Here is a 16,321-nt window from a genome sequence, read left to right as displayed (position 1 = left end):
CCTTCCCATTCATCATACATGCAGTCAGTCAAGTTAGCAGGTAACTGACCGGTGTGCAGAACCCAACAGTAAATGAGAGAAAGAATGTTACCTATTGCAGAGTTTGCGTATCAGTGATGACTTTCATATTGTCTAGTGATAATTTGCAAGGCGTTATTTTCTTCCTTTTGTTTATAGGTTTGGTACTGTTTTCTGCTGTTTTTCTGCATCTGTTAGAAATTTTCTTTGAATGTTGTGTTTATCATATAATTTCAATCAGTGTGTCTGTTTTCCTTTTACAGGGAAATTAGATTGACTTAAAAAATATTTTTGTCTTGCTCTTGTGTTACTATGCGTATTATTGTTGAACACACAACAGCTGAGATCCAAGAGGGACAGGACAAAACTAAACTTTAAGAGAGAAAACTGAACTGAGGGACAGGACAGAACTGAAATAACACCATTGGGTTGCTTGTAGCATCTCTCTGGTATCTTGTTAGATTTTCCATTTCCATGTTATTGTTTTGGATTGATCAGTGAATGGATTGATTGACTTATTGATTGTTTGATCAGGCAGGGTCCTTCAGCGGTCACCCAAACTGCTGGCGTTCTTTGGCTTTGCCTTTTAATGCTCAGAATTCCATTTATCAGGCAGCTTCATGTGGAGGTTTATTGGAAATCAGTCAGCATGTAGAGTGGCAGAACTATGTTCAGTTGCTATGGGAGCGGGATACACGGGTGATGTGTGTTCCTATTTCCAAAGTACTGGTTCTGATATGTCTATGTCATTGTTTGCCATAGTCTGTAAGCATTGATCTTGCTACACAAAGTACGGGGTTGTTCAAAGCCCTATTCTTACCCGTAAAACTTGGTTGTGGGGGCATTGCACAATTCTATACTGTTGAAGTAGGTTTCTACTGAGGGATGTTATAACAGTATGGTGTGCATTTTGTCTTGATTTAAGTGCATGAAACAAAATAATGAGTCATGAGGAAGATAAAATATTCATCTAACACTGACAACCCTCCCAACCCAAAAAAAAACAACAACAACAAACAACAACAACAACAAACCCAAACAAAACCAAAAAAACAACAGTCCATGCAGTTTCTGTAATTTTTTTCAATCTACGCTAAACAGTCTTGACATCTGTAGAGAGCATGCATTATTTGATGTAGTTGGTGCCTTTGTGACACACACACACACACACACACACACACACACACACACACACATATATATATATATACACACACACACACACACACACACACACATGTGTGTGTTTGTGTGTGGTTGGAGGGGGGGAGGGCATGTGCATGTGTGTATGTGTATGTGTGAGAAATATTGGAGACAAAGAATTATGTAATGTGGAGATTCTTTCTTTGATGTGCATATTATTTGCCTGTGTATTTTTTTCTGTCCTTTCATGGCTTTGCTTTTAATGTTTTGATGAGAGTTGTGACAAAGACCAGTTTTCTGCTTTGCACTGTTCATTGTGCGTATTATTTCTGCAAGTTTTTTTTTTTTTTTTTTTGGTTTTATCTCATTTTAAGGACCTGTGTAATCATGTACAATATATGTACTTTGTTTTTCTTGTTGTTGCCCTTATATTTTGTTGTTATTTGCTTTGGTGGAGGACTATAATATTTTAGTTTCTCTTGGCTTCCTGCAGATCGAGACAATGAACAAGTTCCTGGGTGTTAATGGCGTCAATCGGCTGCTCTTTTACTACCAGGAACCAGAGGAAAAAGAGCCAGGTATTTTTTTTTCTTTATGGTCATATTTTTTGGCACATTGTTTTAACTGCCTGTTTATGTGTCCAAACTTATTCCTGTCCTTTGATTATTTGGCTTTGATTATTGGCTTTGTTCTGTTTTGCAAGTGTTCTAGATGTTTTTACGAAATATTCTGTTTTAGAATCTGTGGTCTATAAATTTTCTTAGAAATACTTGTATAGTTATAAAATCGGTGGCTCTGGTGATGAAAGTTCACAAGAGTATATGTGTATCAAAGCAATTGTGCAGTTTCTTATTTATGTTGGTGAATATATTTGTGCATGCCATCACAGTTGTATAATTATAGTGATAGTTTTTGCTTTTAGAAATGTTTTGATAAGACAAAGAAGATGTAAACTTTATTTCAAAGCTCTAAGCTTTAACTATAAATTACTCTTCTTATTTGTATGGTTGATCTTAATGTTGCAAATATTGCACACATTCTTCCTCATGATGACACCTGCAACCCCTCCCTATCATACAGAGTTTGCTGTGCTTTTATGTGAGGCACACACACCTTAAAGTTCTGTTAAATCATGTCACAGAGGTGATTGTGAATCTTGTGTAAAAATGCAAATTCTCTGCATATAGCTTTCTATTGCTGTTTCTTTATCATGGAAGAGTTCTGTACATTTTTTACAATTTTAGCCATAGTGGCATGAAAGCCATAACAGCCTAAAGTTGTATCAGCTGTTCTGAGCAGCTGATTTGATAATACACCAGGGGCAGGCAGGTTCGAGATCTGTGGAGAAAGTAATCAGCGTTTATTCTCTGTGCCCTTTCACCAAGGAAATTGAGTTTTGACATTAGCCATGAAAGGGTGGTCTGGGTGGCTTTGGACTTTTTGTTGTGTGTAGCCTTGGTGATAATCCCCAGGAACTGTTGGGGGGAATGGTTTACAGTCGTCTGGTGGGGGATTATTTCACTTCAAATGCCATTTATCTTTTTTAAAGTTCTTTTCTCTCTTTCTGTCTCTCTTTTTTTGAGTTTGTTGTTCTCTGTTTATCTCTGTTGAGTTGTGTTTTTTCTCTCTCTTTCTGTTTATCTCTGTTGAGTTTTTTTTCTATCAGCAGTTCTGTCTTTTTGAGTTCTTTTCTCTCTGTCATTTTCAGGAGGAAGCAGGTCATAGACATTGTAGAACCGTGCTGTCATCATTGTCTTAATTCTTTCTTTCTCAGACCATTATGTCCTATGCTAAAGAAAGCACACCACAAAAACTCAAAAAGTAAAAGATTACATCCTCACAGTTTAGGTTTAGTTCAGCATATTGTGGGTCATTTAACCTCTTCACCACAAAATCAATGGATCATTTTCAATGTTAACGGGTTAGGAAAGATTACCTTTTCTTCCAATCCCTTTCATCCATCCATCAGCCCCCTCCACCCCCACTCCAATATCCCCCTTCAAATTGTCTTTTGCACTGTTTTTTTGGTGTGTGAAACAGTTCAACTCTGTGTGTGTGTGTGTGTGTTTGTGTGTGTGTGTGTGTGTGTGTGTGTGTGTGTGTGTGTGTGTGTGCCTACCTGCCTGCCTATCTTAATCTCAGGCTCCCACTCCTAGAATTGCATTTATACATAGAAAATTTTATTTCTTGACAATTTTTCCTCATGTGAAATTGCATTCTGGTTGGTTGATGGAAACCAGATGAAATATGGTCATCCACTTGTGGATTATTGAATATTGCTAGTCGCATAGCAACGCTGTTTTGTTGTTGTGGAGATATTTTCATTGACAGCGTTTGTGCCAGTGAGAACTATCTGCTTTGCGTCTTTGTTTACCGGCACAGTGGGAAATGGATTTCATGTTATTCTGATTCGCTCCACTTGTTTTGGACATGGGATAGGGGGTTGGGTTGTTCTTTTCCCTTTACTTTGATATGTGTGTGTGTGTGTGTGTGTGTGTGTGTGTGTTGTCATTGATTTTGCATCTTTTCACTAAGTGTGTGTATGGGTGTGTGCTTGTGTGTGACTGTGTGTGTGTGTGTGTGTGTGTGTGTGTGTTAATTTATTGATTCATAGAGAAGGAGCTGAAATATGGCTACAGCTGTGAAATCTTTTTAAGAATCTTCCAAACTGATATTTTTTCTATGTTTTGCAGTGGCAGTGCCTGTTGAGAGTACAGATCGGCGTAGAAGTTTTAGTATGAACCGTTTTTGTTTTGAATTTCATCAAGTGCATGCAAGAGTATGGGTTAATGTGTATTAACTGAGGGTTTGTTACTGAAGTGTAGCTTTTTCTGACCTGGGGGTTTGCCTTTGCACAAGTCCAAATGTTCCTGAAACCTCTGTGTTCTTTGTACTAGCTGCTGGTCGGGGTTTCACTGGATACATATGCAGGGGCATTTATTTGCTTGGGTTCATGTCACAGTACCTTTATCTAGTCCAGTGCCTTCATATTTTTTTTGTTAAGCTATACTCAAGACATAGAAATGATAAATGCAAAATAGCGTGTTAGTTTGCATTTTGTTGATTTTATCAGGTGCAAAATTGCTGTGTCTAAACTTGTTTTTTCGGTATCTGTTCTTTCTGAATGTTCTCTTCTGGTGAACAGCAATGATATAAGCTCATACATTTGCAGGATAAGAAAAGCTCATGTATGTCAGCATATGTCCCTCATGATAATGTCAGTTTCAGACTTGCTATTTGAGCTTTTTTTCTGTCTTTTAAAAAAAAAAAATTTTAAGCACTTTCATAGTGGTATCTAAAATGGCACTTGCTTCTTTGTAATGTTCAGGGCAAGTGAGCTAAATCTATACAGAATGCATCTTATTACCTTTCAAATTATTTGGTCATGAGCTAATTGTAAAGATCATTAGTTACAACATGCAGAAAACATCATCGTCAGGCACTAAGTTGATACTGAAAACTTGATCTTCCATACTGGAGGGTGGAGTAGGGGGAGGGGGGAGATTGTTTTTCATTTGTGTATTTTGTGCAGTTTCACATCTTTCTCACAGGACTTTTATTTCATCACTAATTTCTTTGGAAAAGTGAACATAGAAACTGCTTTATGTTTGCATTGTGCACAGAGGAGTGGTTGCATGATTTGTTTTTTTTTTTCATGTATTGTTGCTGTGTCTGAGCGATACATTGTATTTCCTTTGTAATGTGTCAGGCTGAATGTGAAAGAGTGAATAGACTCTTGTGTTGCTGAGATGTGTAACATTATGCTTAGCTATTTGTGGTGTTTTTTGTGTCACTTGGTGTTTTATGATAATGTGCTCTTGTGCTGATGTCAGTCATCATGTGTCATTATGTGATGTGGGCAACATTTCCTTGTGTGTTTTGTCCTTGAAAGTCTGGGATAGATTTTAATTGTTGCTTGATCAGTAGCCAGTGACAGCACAAGATCTTGAGGCTGACACTGTCATGGCCACACTCTTGTGCAGTTATGGGAGCTGACACATGGATATTGTTATATGTTTGTTAACCTATCTGTATGTTTAACTATCTGTCTGTCTGTCTGTTGATATGTCTCTCTCTATTTGTAAGTACACAGACTGACCGACCGACCGACCGACCGACACACACACACACACACACACACACACACACACACACAAATGCCTCAGTTTGTGCGCCAATGTGACAGTGCTAAAATCCGAGCAGCTTTGTTCCCTCCCGGTGCCACTTGTTTAATACATGAGACTTTCCTGCAGTGCACATACATATTGCAAGGATTGATTGTTCAGCACTGTTCATGCAAACATGCCCACACTAACAGAACTCTGGGTTGAGCTCACTCAACCATCCATGCATTGGTAGAAACGCAATGTTTTGGCTAGCAACATGTCTGGTACCTTCCTTGCTGATTGTCATCCAAACAACTGGAAATTAAAAACCACCGAGGCAACCATGTGTTTGTTCTGTATTGTCCATGTGTTCTGTGTGGCTTGTTCAGGATTAAAGAGGCTATGCCAGTCTTGAATAAAAGCTAATTTGTGTTTGCACATTTCTTCTATCTTTGCTGCTGTGTGCACATGTCAGATGATCGGTATAAAGACAGGCCCGGCACTTCCTTTTTTGGGGGAAGTGTCTGGGTTTGTTCCAATGTACCTTTTATTTACCTGTGTACTAGCTGAATCGGTAGCGTAAACAGCACTGACTTGAAGTTATGTACCTTGTGAATGGAGAGAGTTACCACGCTTTACTATTTGTTAAATCATCCAAACAGCTGTGGTTCAAACAGCAAAATGAGAAGTGTTTTGTGTCTTTGGCTCTGAAACAGTTCAGTGTTGCTGTTGGTTTTGAGTGGCTTTGTGGCTTGGGGAGCTTGAGTGTATGTGTTGTTGTTGACTAATCTTTTTCCTGTTGGGGCACTGTAGTTTTGGAGGGAAGGGATTCTCCCTGTCACCGGTGACAGCCGATCACAGCACTTCATGGGGATCATGGGGAGTGGGTTATCTGGGTCATGGGTCATGGGTCACAGATGTAGCTGCTTCATGCTGAGGTGGAGGGAGAGGTTGTTTTTTTGTTGTTGTGTATGTGCACATACATGTGTGTGTGTGTGTGTGTATGTGATCGATGTGTGTGTGTCTCAGTGTCTGTCTCTGTCTCTCTGTCTCTTTCTCTCTCTCTCTCTGATATGGTGTGTGTGTGTGTGTGTGTGTGTGTGTGTGTGTAAAAAGAGCTTGTTATCATGTGATACCTGGATTGTTGTTGCCCTTTCATGTTTACAACAGTGTGAAAACATTTCCACTTACAGCTGGAATATCAGTGGCTAGTACAGTTCTTATGCATAACGCCTGATCTATTTCTCTTTACGTCTGGATCATTTAAAGAATCACTGGGTTACCATCTAGCATCTTGACTTAGTTAATACTTATGTACAATAAAAGTTTCCTTTTCTGTGCCCTGAAAAACAATTTTAGTTACATGCAGACATGTTTGTACACCCTGGTTATCTTAATTTTACAAAACTGGTGAAAAGAAAATCCTAAAAACTCACTGAAAAAAAAGGAGCCAAGCAAGTGAGTAAGCAAGCCAAAAAATTAAACTGATGGGAGAGAGGGGGTGAGAGGTGGAAGAGATGGAGAAAGACATAGAGAAAAAGAAGAAAGAGGGAGAGAGACCGAATGAGAAGTGAGAGGGAAAGAGGCTGAAAGAAAGGGAGAGGGAGAGGCACCAAAAGAGAAGAGAGAGGGAGAGGGACAGAGAAAGAGAAGATTGAGAGGGAGATAGACATAGAGAGAGAGAGAGAAGAGAGAACAAGGGAGAGAGAGAGGAAGAGAGAGAGAGAGTATCAGAGAATGGGAGTGTTGCTGAGCTAGTTGTGTTATACCATGGTTGTTGTGTTGTAGTCGACTATCGGCCAGGCCCCCCACAGCCCAAGGTGACGCGGACCACCAAGCCCAAGGTGTTTTTGGCTGACTGCAAGGACACGCCCCTCAATGGACCCTGCCTCGTTTTCACCCGCATGCCCCCCACTGCCAACACCGCAGTCACAGAAGCCAACATGTCCAAGGTATTATACCCCTTGAGACAGTCCTACAATGTGCAGGATTCTCTTGTGTAGTGTGTGTCCAAACGAAACCATGTTGAGAAATTAGCCTTCCTTACTACTTCAAAGCTTTCGGTCCCAGGTAAAAAACATCTGAGGGCCTATTTATGAAACCTTGGGGTGAATGATAGTAAAGTCTGACAAAAGTATAATGATATATATATATGTATATATATATATATATATATACATATATACATTACTGATGTGAATGGAATATATTTGATGGGAACAATTGTACATCTTTTTGACCCTTTTTATAAAAGTTACATTTTGTAAAATCTGTTTTTCAGTTATACCTCAGTTGTGCTGTATAATGAACACTGAGTGTGTGCATACATCTTCTCTGTGGTTTTTGCAGAGGTGAGGGTTTTGAGATGGCAGATGTAGGTTGCTGGAATCAAAATAACAAGTACGCTTAAAATCAGCAGGAAACAGAATGTCAAACAAGGAACGAGAATGAACATACATATCAGTACATACCTGTATTGTATTGTATTGTAGTACTCTTTCTCAAAGCAGATTGTATTGTATCACTCCTTCTCAAAACAGATCCTCTGTTGAAATTCAGGCCTCTCATCCAAGGGAGAGCATGTTGCCACAGTGCAGCGCCACCCTTTTTTTCTGCCTGCAGATGTATATCCATCTGCCTGCAGATGTATATCCATGTGTGCTTTAACTCTTTCACCGCCATAGGCGACTTTAGTTGACTAGACAGTGCACCGCAACAAGTGACTTTTATCGCCATCGAGGGGGCATGTTGATAAGACCACTTTCCACATTGTAACAAAGCTTAACAGCTGCAGCCATTTTCCCCGCCAGCAGAACAATGACTAACCTTTACCCCTGATGGAGTTTGAAGTGAACAAGTCCATTAAGTCGTTTTGACATGAACCAAAGCCTGTGACTGAAAGCACCCTATCTGAAATATTTGGTGCTGGGGAGAGTTTCTCACACAGAAACATCATGGTGAAAGAGTTAAAAAAAAAAAAGTGTATCTATTCATCAAGACAAATCTGAAAATTGAAGAAATGTACAATCACAATCACACACACACACACACACAAAGGTTCTCATCCCAACTGACCATGACATGACATGACTTTATCCTGCCTGTGCAGGAGGTGAACTTCACGGTGCTGGACTCGAGCAGCCAGGCATCTAACGGGCGAGGACTGCTGTCAGCGGTGGAGGGACTGCTGTCCTGCGTCTTCATCCCTGCCCTGAGGCAGCTGGAGAAGGGCTGGGAGCAGCTGTACACCCAGGATGGCCAGGCCATCCGCAGCAACTTCCTCAACTCTCTGGACTCCTTTGTCACCGTGCTTGTTGGTTCGTTTTGGGTTTGGGGGGTGTGGGTGTGCGTGTGTGTGGATGTGGGTGTGGGTAGGTGGGAGTGAGGAGGTTGGTTGGGGGGGAGGTAGTGTGTGTGTGTGTGTGTGGAGGGGTGGGTGGGGGGTTGTCTGTGTGGGTGTGGTAGAGTGTGGTGGTGGTGGGTTGAGGGGTGGTTATGTGTTTGTGTGCGCTTGTGTGTGAGTGTTTGTAATGTGTGTATGTGTGTGTGTGTGTGTGTGTGTGTAGGGTGTTGTTGTGGTATGTGTGTGTGTGTTTAGTGTTTGAGTGTGTGTGTGTGTGTGTGTGTGTGAGCATGTGTGTGTGTGTGTGTGTGTGTGTGTGTGTGTTTTCATGCTCGCAAATGATGAGCACCTAAAGGCAGCTGTTAGTCAGCTCTACCCAGGTAAGCAGCACATTGTGCAAATGGCTGTGTGTATGTAAACTGCTTTGAAAGCTTGGTCTGTGACCTAGACGATAGGCACTATAGCAAGCATCCATACCAATGACTCGACCAATTGAAGGATGTGTGTGGCACCCCTGCAGGTGCTCAGGAAAGCCTGTCTGACAAGGAGACACTGAAGCCCTGCGAGGGTTTTGACCTGTCCCGGGTGAACACCCCTCAGGAGTACCAGGCTGTGGCCAACAGCACAGAGTCCCTGGAGAAAATTGAGGAGTGCATGCGCAGCTGGATCAAGCAGATTGAGCAGGTGAGGCATCCAGGTGGTGGAGGGAGGATTGATTGCCTGGCTTCTTGCTGTTTATTGTTGTACATCTTCTTGTTCAAGCAGATTGAACAGGTGAAGGACCTGATGAAGGAATGGATCGCCAGGCTTTAATGTAAAATTGTTGTTCTTCTTCTTCATCTCCTTCTGCATTTATGGGCTGCATTGAAATGTTTTGCGCAAGTTTGAACTGTGCTGCCAGACAGACACTATTACAACCTTTTATCGGTGTGTCACCTGCTTAATTAACTAAAATGTCTAACACCAGGTACTGGCAGAGAGTGAGCAAATGCGGCGTGAGGCTGACGACATTGGACCCCGAGCTGAACTGGAGCACTGGAAAAAACGCATGGCAAAGTTCAATTACCTTGTGGATCAGATCAAAGGTCAGGAGGTCAAGGCTGTTCTCGGAATCCTGCATGCTGCAAAGTCGAAGCTTATTAAGGTATTTAAGTGTGATGATTGTTTAATGTGATAGTTTGTGTGTGTGTGTGTGTGTGTGTGTGTGTGTGTGTACTGAATATATGTGTGTGCATTAGTGGGTATGTGCATCAATGTAAGATGTGTATGTGTGTGAATGTATATTTACATGAAATAGGCATGAGTATATTTTGTGTGTATCCTGGTATAAACATGTGTATGTGTGCATTGTTGCAAAGTAGTGAATCTGCTTAGTTGCACTGTAATTTCAGAAAGTTGAATCTTTTTATGTGGTTCAATTTATTTATTTATTATTTGAACATAAGAAGTTTGTTATTAAAGTTATACTTTTTTTTTTATTTGACCAAAGTTGACACAGACTGGAAATATGGACAGTTGGAAATAACAGCAAAGACAGGTATGTATTTCTGTCTCATTAGTGGTAAAAAACAAGTGTCTGTGTGTCCCAGACATGGCAGGAACTGGACCGCAGAATCACTGACACAGCCAACGAAGCCAAGGACAACGTCAAATTTCTGTACACTCTGGAGAAATTCTGTGACCCCCTCTACAACAGTGATCCGGTAGGAATAGTTCTTTTGTACATTGTGGAGCACTCCATTACTGCTTTTTGCTCTACTGGTTTTGTTCTTGTTGTTGTTGTTGTTTATTTTTTATTCAGAGGAAAAAATAAAATAAAAATCACAGTTTGTAGTGAATGCTTTCCATTGTGGACGAACCAAGACTGGCATAATTTAGTTCTTTACTTGTGCATGGGATGGTTGGTTGTTTCATTGTGAATATATTTGAGAAACTGAATATGTACTGGCAACATGAATTTTTTGCTGAATATTTTTTTCTCTAATTTTGATGATTTGAGGTTTGTCCAATCTTTGTTCAACATGGAGATGAATATACCTTTAAGTCTGTTTTACCATTTTGACTAAAATCATGTGACATCAATCAATAAAGTCCTATTTAATACATTTGTTAACACATGCACATATAAAACACACATAGACACAGACATGTGCTCACACACATACACAGATACATACACACACGAAACACACACACACACACACACACAAACATGGCTCACACTCACACACACACACACACACACACACACACACACACACAGAGTAAAGGTGTGAGTGTTGTGATGTGACCACCAGGTGGGCATGCTGGATGGAATCCCCGGACTGATCAACGCAATTCGCATGATCCACAGCATCTCCCGGTACTACAACACCTCTGAGAGAATGACCTCTCTCTTTGTCAAAGTAGGTACTTTTTCACCTTTTGTGTTTCTGTTTGACTGTACGTGTTGTGGGGTTTCTGTTCTACTTTGTATATCATATGTTGTGTCGTTTCTGTTTGACTTTGGTTTCTGTTTGACTTTGTACGTCACATGCCTTGTGATTACTGTTTAACTTTGTATGCCACATGCTGTGTGGTTTCTGTTTGACTTTGTATGCCACATGCTGTGTGATTTCTGTTTGACTTTGTACATCACATGCTGTGTGATTTCTGTTTGACTTTGTACGTCACATGCTGTGTGATTTCTGTTTGACTTTGTACGTCACATGCTGTGTGATTTCTGTTTGACTTTGTATATCACCTGTTCTGTGGTTTCTGTTTGACTGTGTTTTATTTTTATTTCTGCTTTCATTTTGTGCATGGCTTATTTGAATAAAGGATATTGTAGAAGGCAGATTACTTTTTGATAAGAACACCCATTTGAAATATTTCTGGTGTGTGTATTGCATATTGCATACACAATGAGCAGATGCTTGTCGATAGTGTGTGTGTGTGTGTGTGTGTGTGTATCTGTGTGTGTGTGTGTGTGTGTATATTTGTGTGTGTGTGTGTGTGTGTGTGTGTGTATGAAGAGTAAGGACATGCGCATGTGTGAAGGGTAAGGACAAGCAGACCTCACAAGTCCCCCACAGAAGGTGACACAGTGTGCTGTCTCTCTCCCCCCAGATCACCAACCAGATGATCACAGCCTGCAAGGCCTACATCACGGACGGGCGAACAGAGACGGTGTGGTCCCAGGAGGTGCCGGTGGTGAAGAAGAAACTGAACGACAGCATCTGTCTGAATGAGGAGTACCAGCGACACTTCCACAAGACCAAGAAGAAGTTGGAGAAGATGAAGAATGAGCGCCCCTTCGACTTCTCGGAGATGTACATTTTCGGCAAGTTTGACACCTTCACCAGACGCCTGAAGAAGATCATTGAGATGTTTGACACCATGGAGATGTACTCGCATCTCTCCGAATCAAAGATTGAAGGTGAGTGGGCAGTTGGGTTTTTGTGTGAGAGACAGTGGGGGTAAGGGTGTGTGTGTGTGTGTGTGTGCATGTGTGTGTGTGTGTGTATCTGTAAGTGAGTTAGTGAGTCTTGAGTTTGAATATGTAACTGTGCGTGCTTGAATAAATAAACGAATACATTTCGTCTTTTTTTTTTTCCACTGATGTATTTGCAGATTTGAAGATAGAATCTCTCTTCACAGTGATGCTATTCTTCTAGATTATTGTTTTGAAGAATCTCTCTTCACAGTGATGTTATTCTTCTAGATGATTGTTTTGCAGAATCTCTCTTCACAGTGATGTTATTCTTCTAGATAATTGTTTTGAATGTGTTTTCTAATAACACACATCAGAACCCGTTCACTGGTCCTAACGAATCTTGTATACCAGACAATAGATATTCCTGACAGGAAAACCAGGATGAATTCAGAGTGATTAATGTGCATCACAGTAAGGTATCTATACTATATCTATATCTATACACCGTCTTACCAGCTCCGTTCTTCCTCTGATATTCGACTTCTCAGGATACCTCTCATCAGAAGTAAGACCTATGGACACAGATCGTTTTCTTTTCAATTGCCAAAGACACAGAACAAGTTCGCTAACCTCCTTCATTCTGACTCCCTTGCATCTTTCAAATCTGGTCTCAAAACTCACCTCTTCCCTTCAGCAATAAGTTCAGTGGCAGGCTCACTCCTTTACATAAGCTGTGCTGGACTATGTGTGTGTATACATATGTATGAGTATGTCAATACATGCATGTGTATTTGTGTGTGTGTGTGCGTGCGTGTGTGTGTGTGTGAACGTGCGCACGTCTGTTTGTGTATGTGTGTGAACGTGCGTGCCTGTGTGTGCATATATGTGGGGCAGCTGCAATGTGTGTATATGTGTTAAAATGTATGTATGCATGCGTGTGTGTGTGTGTGTGTGTGTTTAGTTTGTTAGCTGCATTTTGGTGTGTGTACATAACATTGACGTAATGTGTTATGTAAACAAAAGTGTTTAGTAAAGCACCTAGAGCAGGTTTCTGGATAGTGTGCTATATAAGTATCCATCATTATTATAACTGTTATTATCATTAAGATGCCCAATGATTTCCTGGTATGACTGCAGGCATGGAGCTGATGGCCAACAAGTTCAATGTGATCGTCACCTCCATGAAGAAGAAGCCATATGACTTCCTGGACCAGCGGAAGGCAGAGTTTGATCAGGACTTTGATGACTTCAAACGACAGATCTCAGACCTGCATGTCAGTGTAGTTGTACTCTTGTTTGTCTGTTCAGTTTTAGCTTTTGTTTTTGTATTAGAGTGTAAGCGTGGTTTAAAAAAAAAAAGTTAATGACTTTAATGATAATTCATCTGTGACTGGTCTTTTGATATTTCTTTTACTCCCATGGCTTTGGTAAGGGGTGATTATGTTCATATGTTTATGCACCTTTAACAGCTATGCTCGCACATGTATGCACACCATGGTGAATTGCACACTCACACACATACTCTCTCATTCACTCACAAGCATATGTGTGCAAATGCATGCGCGCACACACACACACACACACACACACACACACACACACACACACACAATTCCAGAAGTTAAAATTTTACCCTCAACACATGATAAGAAACATTAAAGAATGTCACTGTCTGAATGGTAACAGATGTCACCTCTTATTGTCCTAACTCAGCCACACCAACCCCTTCGCTCCCCATGCATCAGCTGTACACATGAATAGAATATGCACAACAGATGATCACAATGTAAACACAAACCTCTTGCATAACAAATTAAGTTCCTAGATTTCCAACCAGCCAATCTTTGAAGCTATTTCATAACTTGGTGTTCATATCACCATCACCATTAGCAACATCAACAAAAATCATCAATAATAGAAAAGGCTCGTGGCAATACACATATTTTGTGCAACAGGAGACCAAAGTTCATTTATCAATTACCTTCCCTCCCTCCCTGCAGACGGCCATTGTGTCCTTCATGGACCAGCGCTTCGAGCGCATCACCAGCACCCAGAGGGCCCTGCGGCTGCTGCACAAGTTTGAGAGCCTGAAGCTGCCCAACATGGGCATCGAGGAGAAGTACCAGCGCATTCTGATGCACTACAGCCGCGACGTGGAGATGGTGTCCCGTGTCTACCAGAAGAACAAGGCGGACCCCCCTGTGGCCCGTGACCTGCCCCCCGTGGCCGGAAAAATTGCCTGGGCCCGCCAGCTCTTCCGCCGCATCCAGGAGCCCATGGAGGTGTTCCAGCAGCACCAGAACATCCTCAATTCCCCCGAGGCCAAGAAGATCATCAAGAACTTTAACAAGCTGGCCCGGGTGCTGCTGGAGTTTGAGATGCTCTACTACCGCGGCTGGTGCCGTCAGGTGAGGTGGAGTGTGTGTGTGTGTGTGTGTGTGCCATGCTGGCGTTTTTCTTTGGTTCTTGTGGTTTGATTCTGGGTGTGTTTTTGTGTGTTAGGTTATATAGTTTGTTTCTGGATGTGTTTTTGTATGTAAGGTTACATTGTTTTTGGGTGTGTTTTTGTTAACCTGTTCAGTGCCAGAGAATTTTGTTAAAAGGTGCTCTCCCCTTGCCAGGGAATTTTGAGGAATCAGGGGTACTAAAATTTGTAAAAATTCTAGCACAAATATTATTGGTGATACAGAGTGAAAGGAAACGTTTTTGTGAAGAAAAACAAATTTGGATTATAAATCTGGGTCTTTTTCAAATTATTTAAAATCTGAATAACTATTCAGACATTTCAAAGTAAAGATAATGATTTTCATGCATTAAAAAGATGTATTTCTCACCTCGACAGAATGACAGTGAAAAAACAAAAGCAACAAAATACAGCTGGAAATAGCATGCTTATTGTCTGGTCAAGAAAAAATGGCTTTTAAGTCTGCGATAACAATCACAACACTTATAGTCATGTTAATGAATAACTGTCCCAGCAATGACATATGTAGGTATGGTCAAGATAAAAAGTCAATATGTTCTCAGAAAGTGAACCATCAAACTTTTCTTACACCTAAGTGCATCCCGCTTTAGAAGAGAGAGTGCTGGTTGTTACTGATCTGACAAAGTGTCTGCTGTGCATCCGGTTCGTCTCCTCTGTAAAGAAGGGACAACTGATCAGTGACAAAAAGCGCAAAAAAGTAAAAGGCACATGATTCCTGTCTGTTGTCTGTCAACCATGGGTATCTCTGTCACTTCTGCTGAAAAAAAAAATCCAAGGCAACAAAAGGGTTGTCCTCTGGCAAAATTCTGCAGAAGAAATCCATTCTGATAGGTACATAGATATGTATATATGCATGCACTCAGGCTTGACTTGCACGCTGGGTTATGCTGCTGATAAAGCATCCATCTGCTTTGTAGATGCGGGGTAGCGTATAAGGATTTGTCCTAATGCAGTGATGCCTTCTTGAGAAACTGAAACTGGCATCTGCATAGCAGATGTGGGGTTACCGTATATGGATTTGCCTGAATGCAGTCACGCCTCCTTCAGAAACTGAAACTCACCTTCTTGGTTCCCAACATTCCTGCCCCCGCAGGTGGAGGCGGCCAAAGAAGGGCTGCAGGCCTCACTGCTAGTACGACACCCGGAGACCAAGGAGCTGTTTGTCAACTTTGACACCCAGATCCTGACCATGATCCGTGAGACGGAGTGCATGGCTCGCCTAGGGCTGGAGCTGCCCAGCATCGCCCGTGTCATGCGAGCCCGCCAGGCTGAGTACAAGGAGCTCTTCAATGACCTCAACGTGAGTTGGGGTGAAAAAGAAAGGGCATGAGGGGTGTGTGTGTGTGTTTTGTTTGTGTGTGTGTTTTGTTTGTTTGTGTGTGTGTGTGTGTGTGTGTGTTTTGTTTGTGTGTGTGTGTGTGTGTTTTGTTTGTGTGTGTGTGTGTGTGTGTGTTGTGTGTGTGTTTGTTTGTGTGTGTGTGTTGGTGTGTGTGTGTGTGTGTACCTGTGCGTGTGTGTTCTTCAGTTACTGGTAAGTATCTTCATTGAAAGTGGTATTAGAAGAAAAAGGAAAATGTATGTCTTCTCATGCCTGTATCTGCATATATGTTTCTCTGTGTGTGTGTGTGTGTATGTGTGTTTTGTGTGTGCATGCGTGTGTGTATGCGTGTGTGTGTGTGTGTGTGTGTGCGTGTGTGTTTGAGGCAGCAAATGCCTCCTCTGCTGTTCTGATGGTCATAGCTGGACAAGACTGACTGTCATACATGACAGTGACACACGACTGATGTCCAGATGATGCTGGTTGTAGCTAG

The 16,321-nt window shown here is 41.4% G+C and overlaps 1 protein-coding gene across 5 annotated transcripts in view; it reads left to right on the top strand.

Annotated features, from left to right (window-relative positions):
- LOC143286140 (dynein axonemal heavy chain 5-like) overlaps positions 1-16,321 on the top strand; it is a 118,939-nt gene that overhangs the window by 34,323 nt on the left and 68,295 nt on the right. For all 5 annotated transcript variants that reach the window (XM_076593740.1, XM_076593739.1, XM_076593741.1 and 2 more), the window contains 11 exons: positions 1,655-1,739; positions 7,056-7,219; positions 8,377-8,584; positions 9,131-9,294; positions 9,578-9,754; positions 10,200-10,313; positions 10,908-11,015; positions 11,719-12,028; positions 13,163-13,299; positions 14,026-14,433; positions 15,604-15,810. In XM_076593740.1, coding sequence (XP_076449855.1) covers positions 1,655-1,739; positions 7,056-7,219; positions 8,377-8,584; positions 9,131-9,294; positions 9,578-9,754; positions 10,200-10,313; positions 10,908-11,015; positions 11,719-12,028; positions 13,163-13,299; positions 14,026-14,433; positions 15,604-15,810 — 2,082 coding nt within the window. The remainder of the gene's footprint in view (positions 1-1,654; positions 1,740-7,055; positions 7,220-8,376; positions 8,585-9,130; positions 9,295-9,577; positions 9,755-10,199; positions 10,314-10,907; positions 11,016-11,718; positions 12,029-13,162; positions 13,300-14,025; positions 14,434-15,603; positions 15,811-16,321) is intronic.

Source organism: Babylonia areolata, chromosome 9 (genome assembly GCF_041734735.1).
Source record: "Babylonia areolata isolate BAREFJ2019XMU chromosome 9, ASM4173473v1, whole genome shotgun sequence".
Classification (NCBI taxonomy): domain Eukaryota; kingdom Metazoa; phylum Mollusca; class Gastropoda; order Neogastropoda; family Buccinidae; genus Babylonia; species Babylonia areolata.
This window is presented reverse-complemented; position numbering and strand designations above follow the sequence as displayed.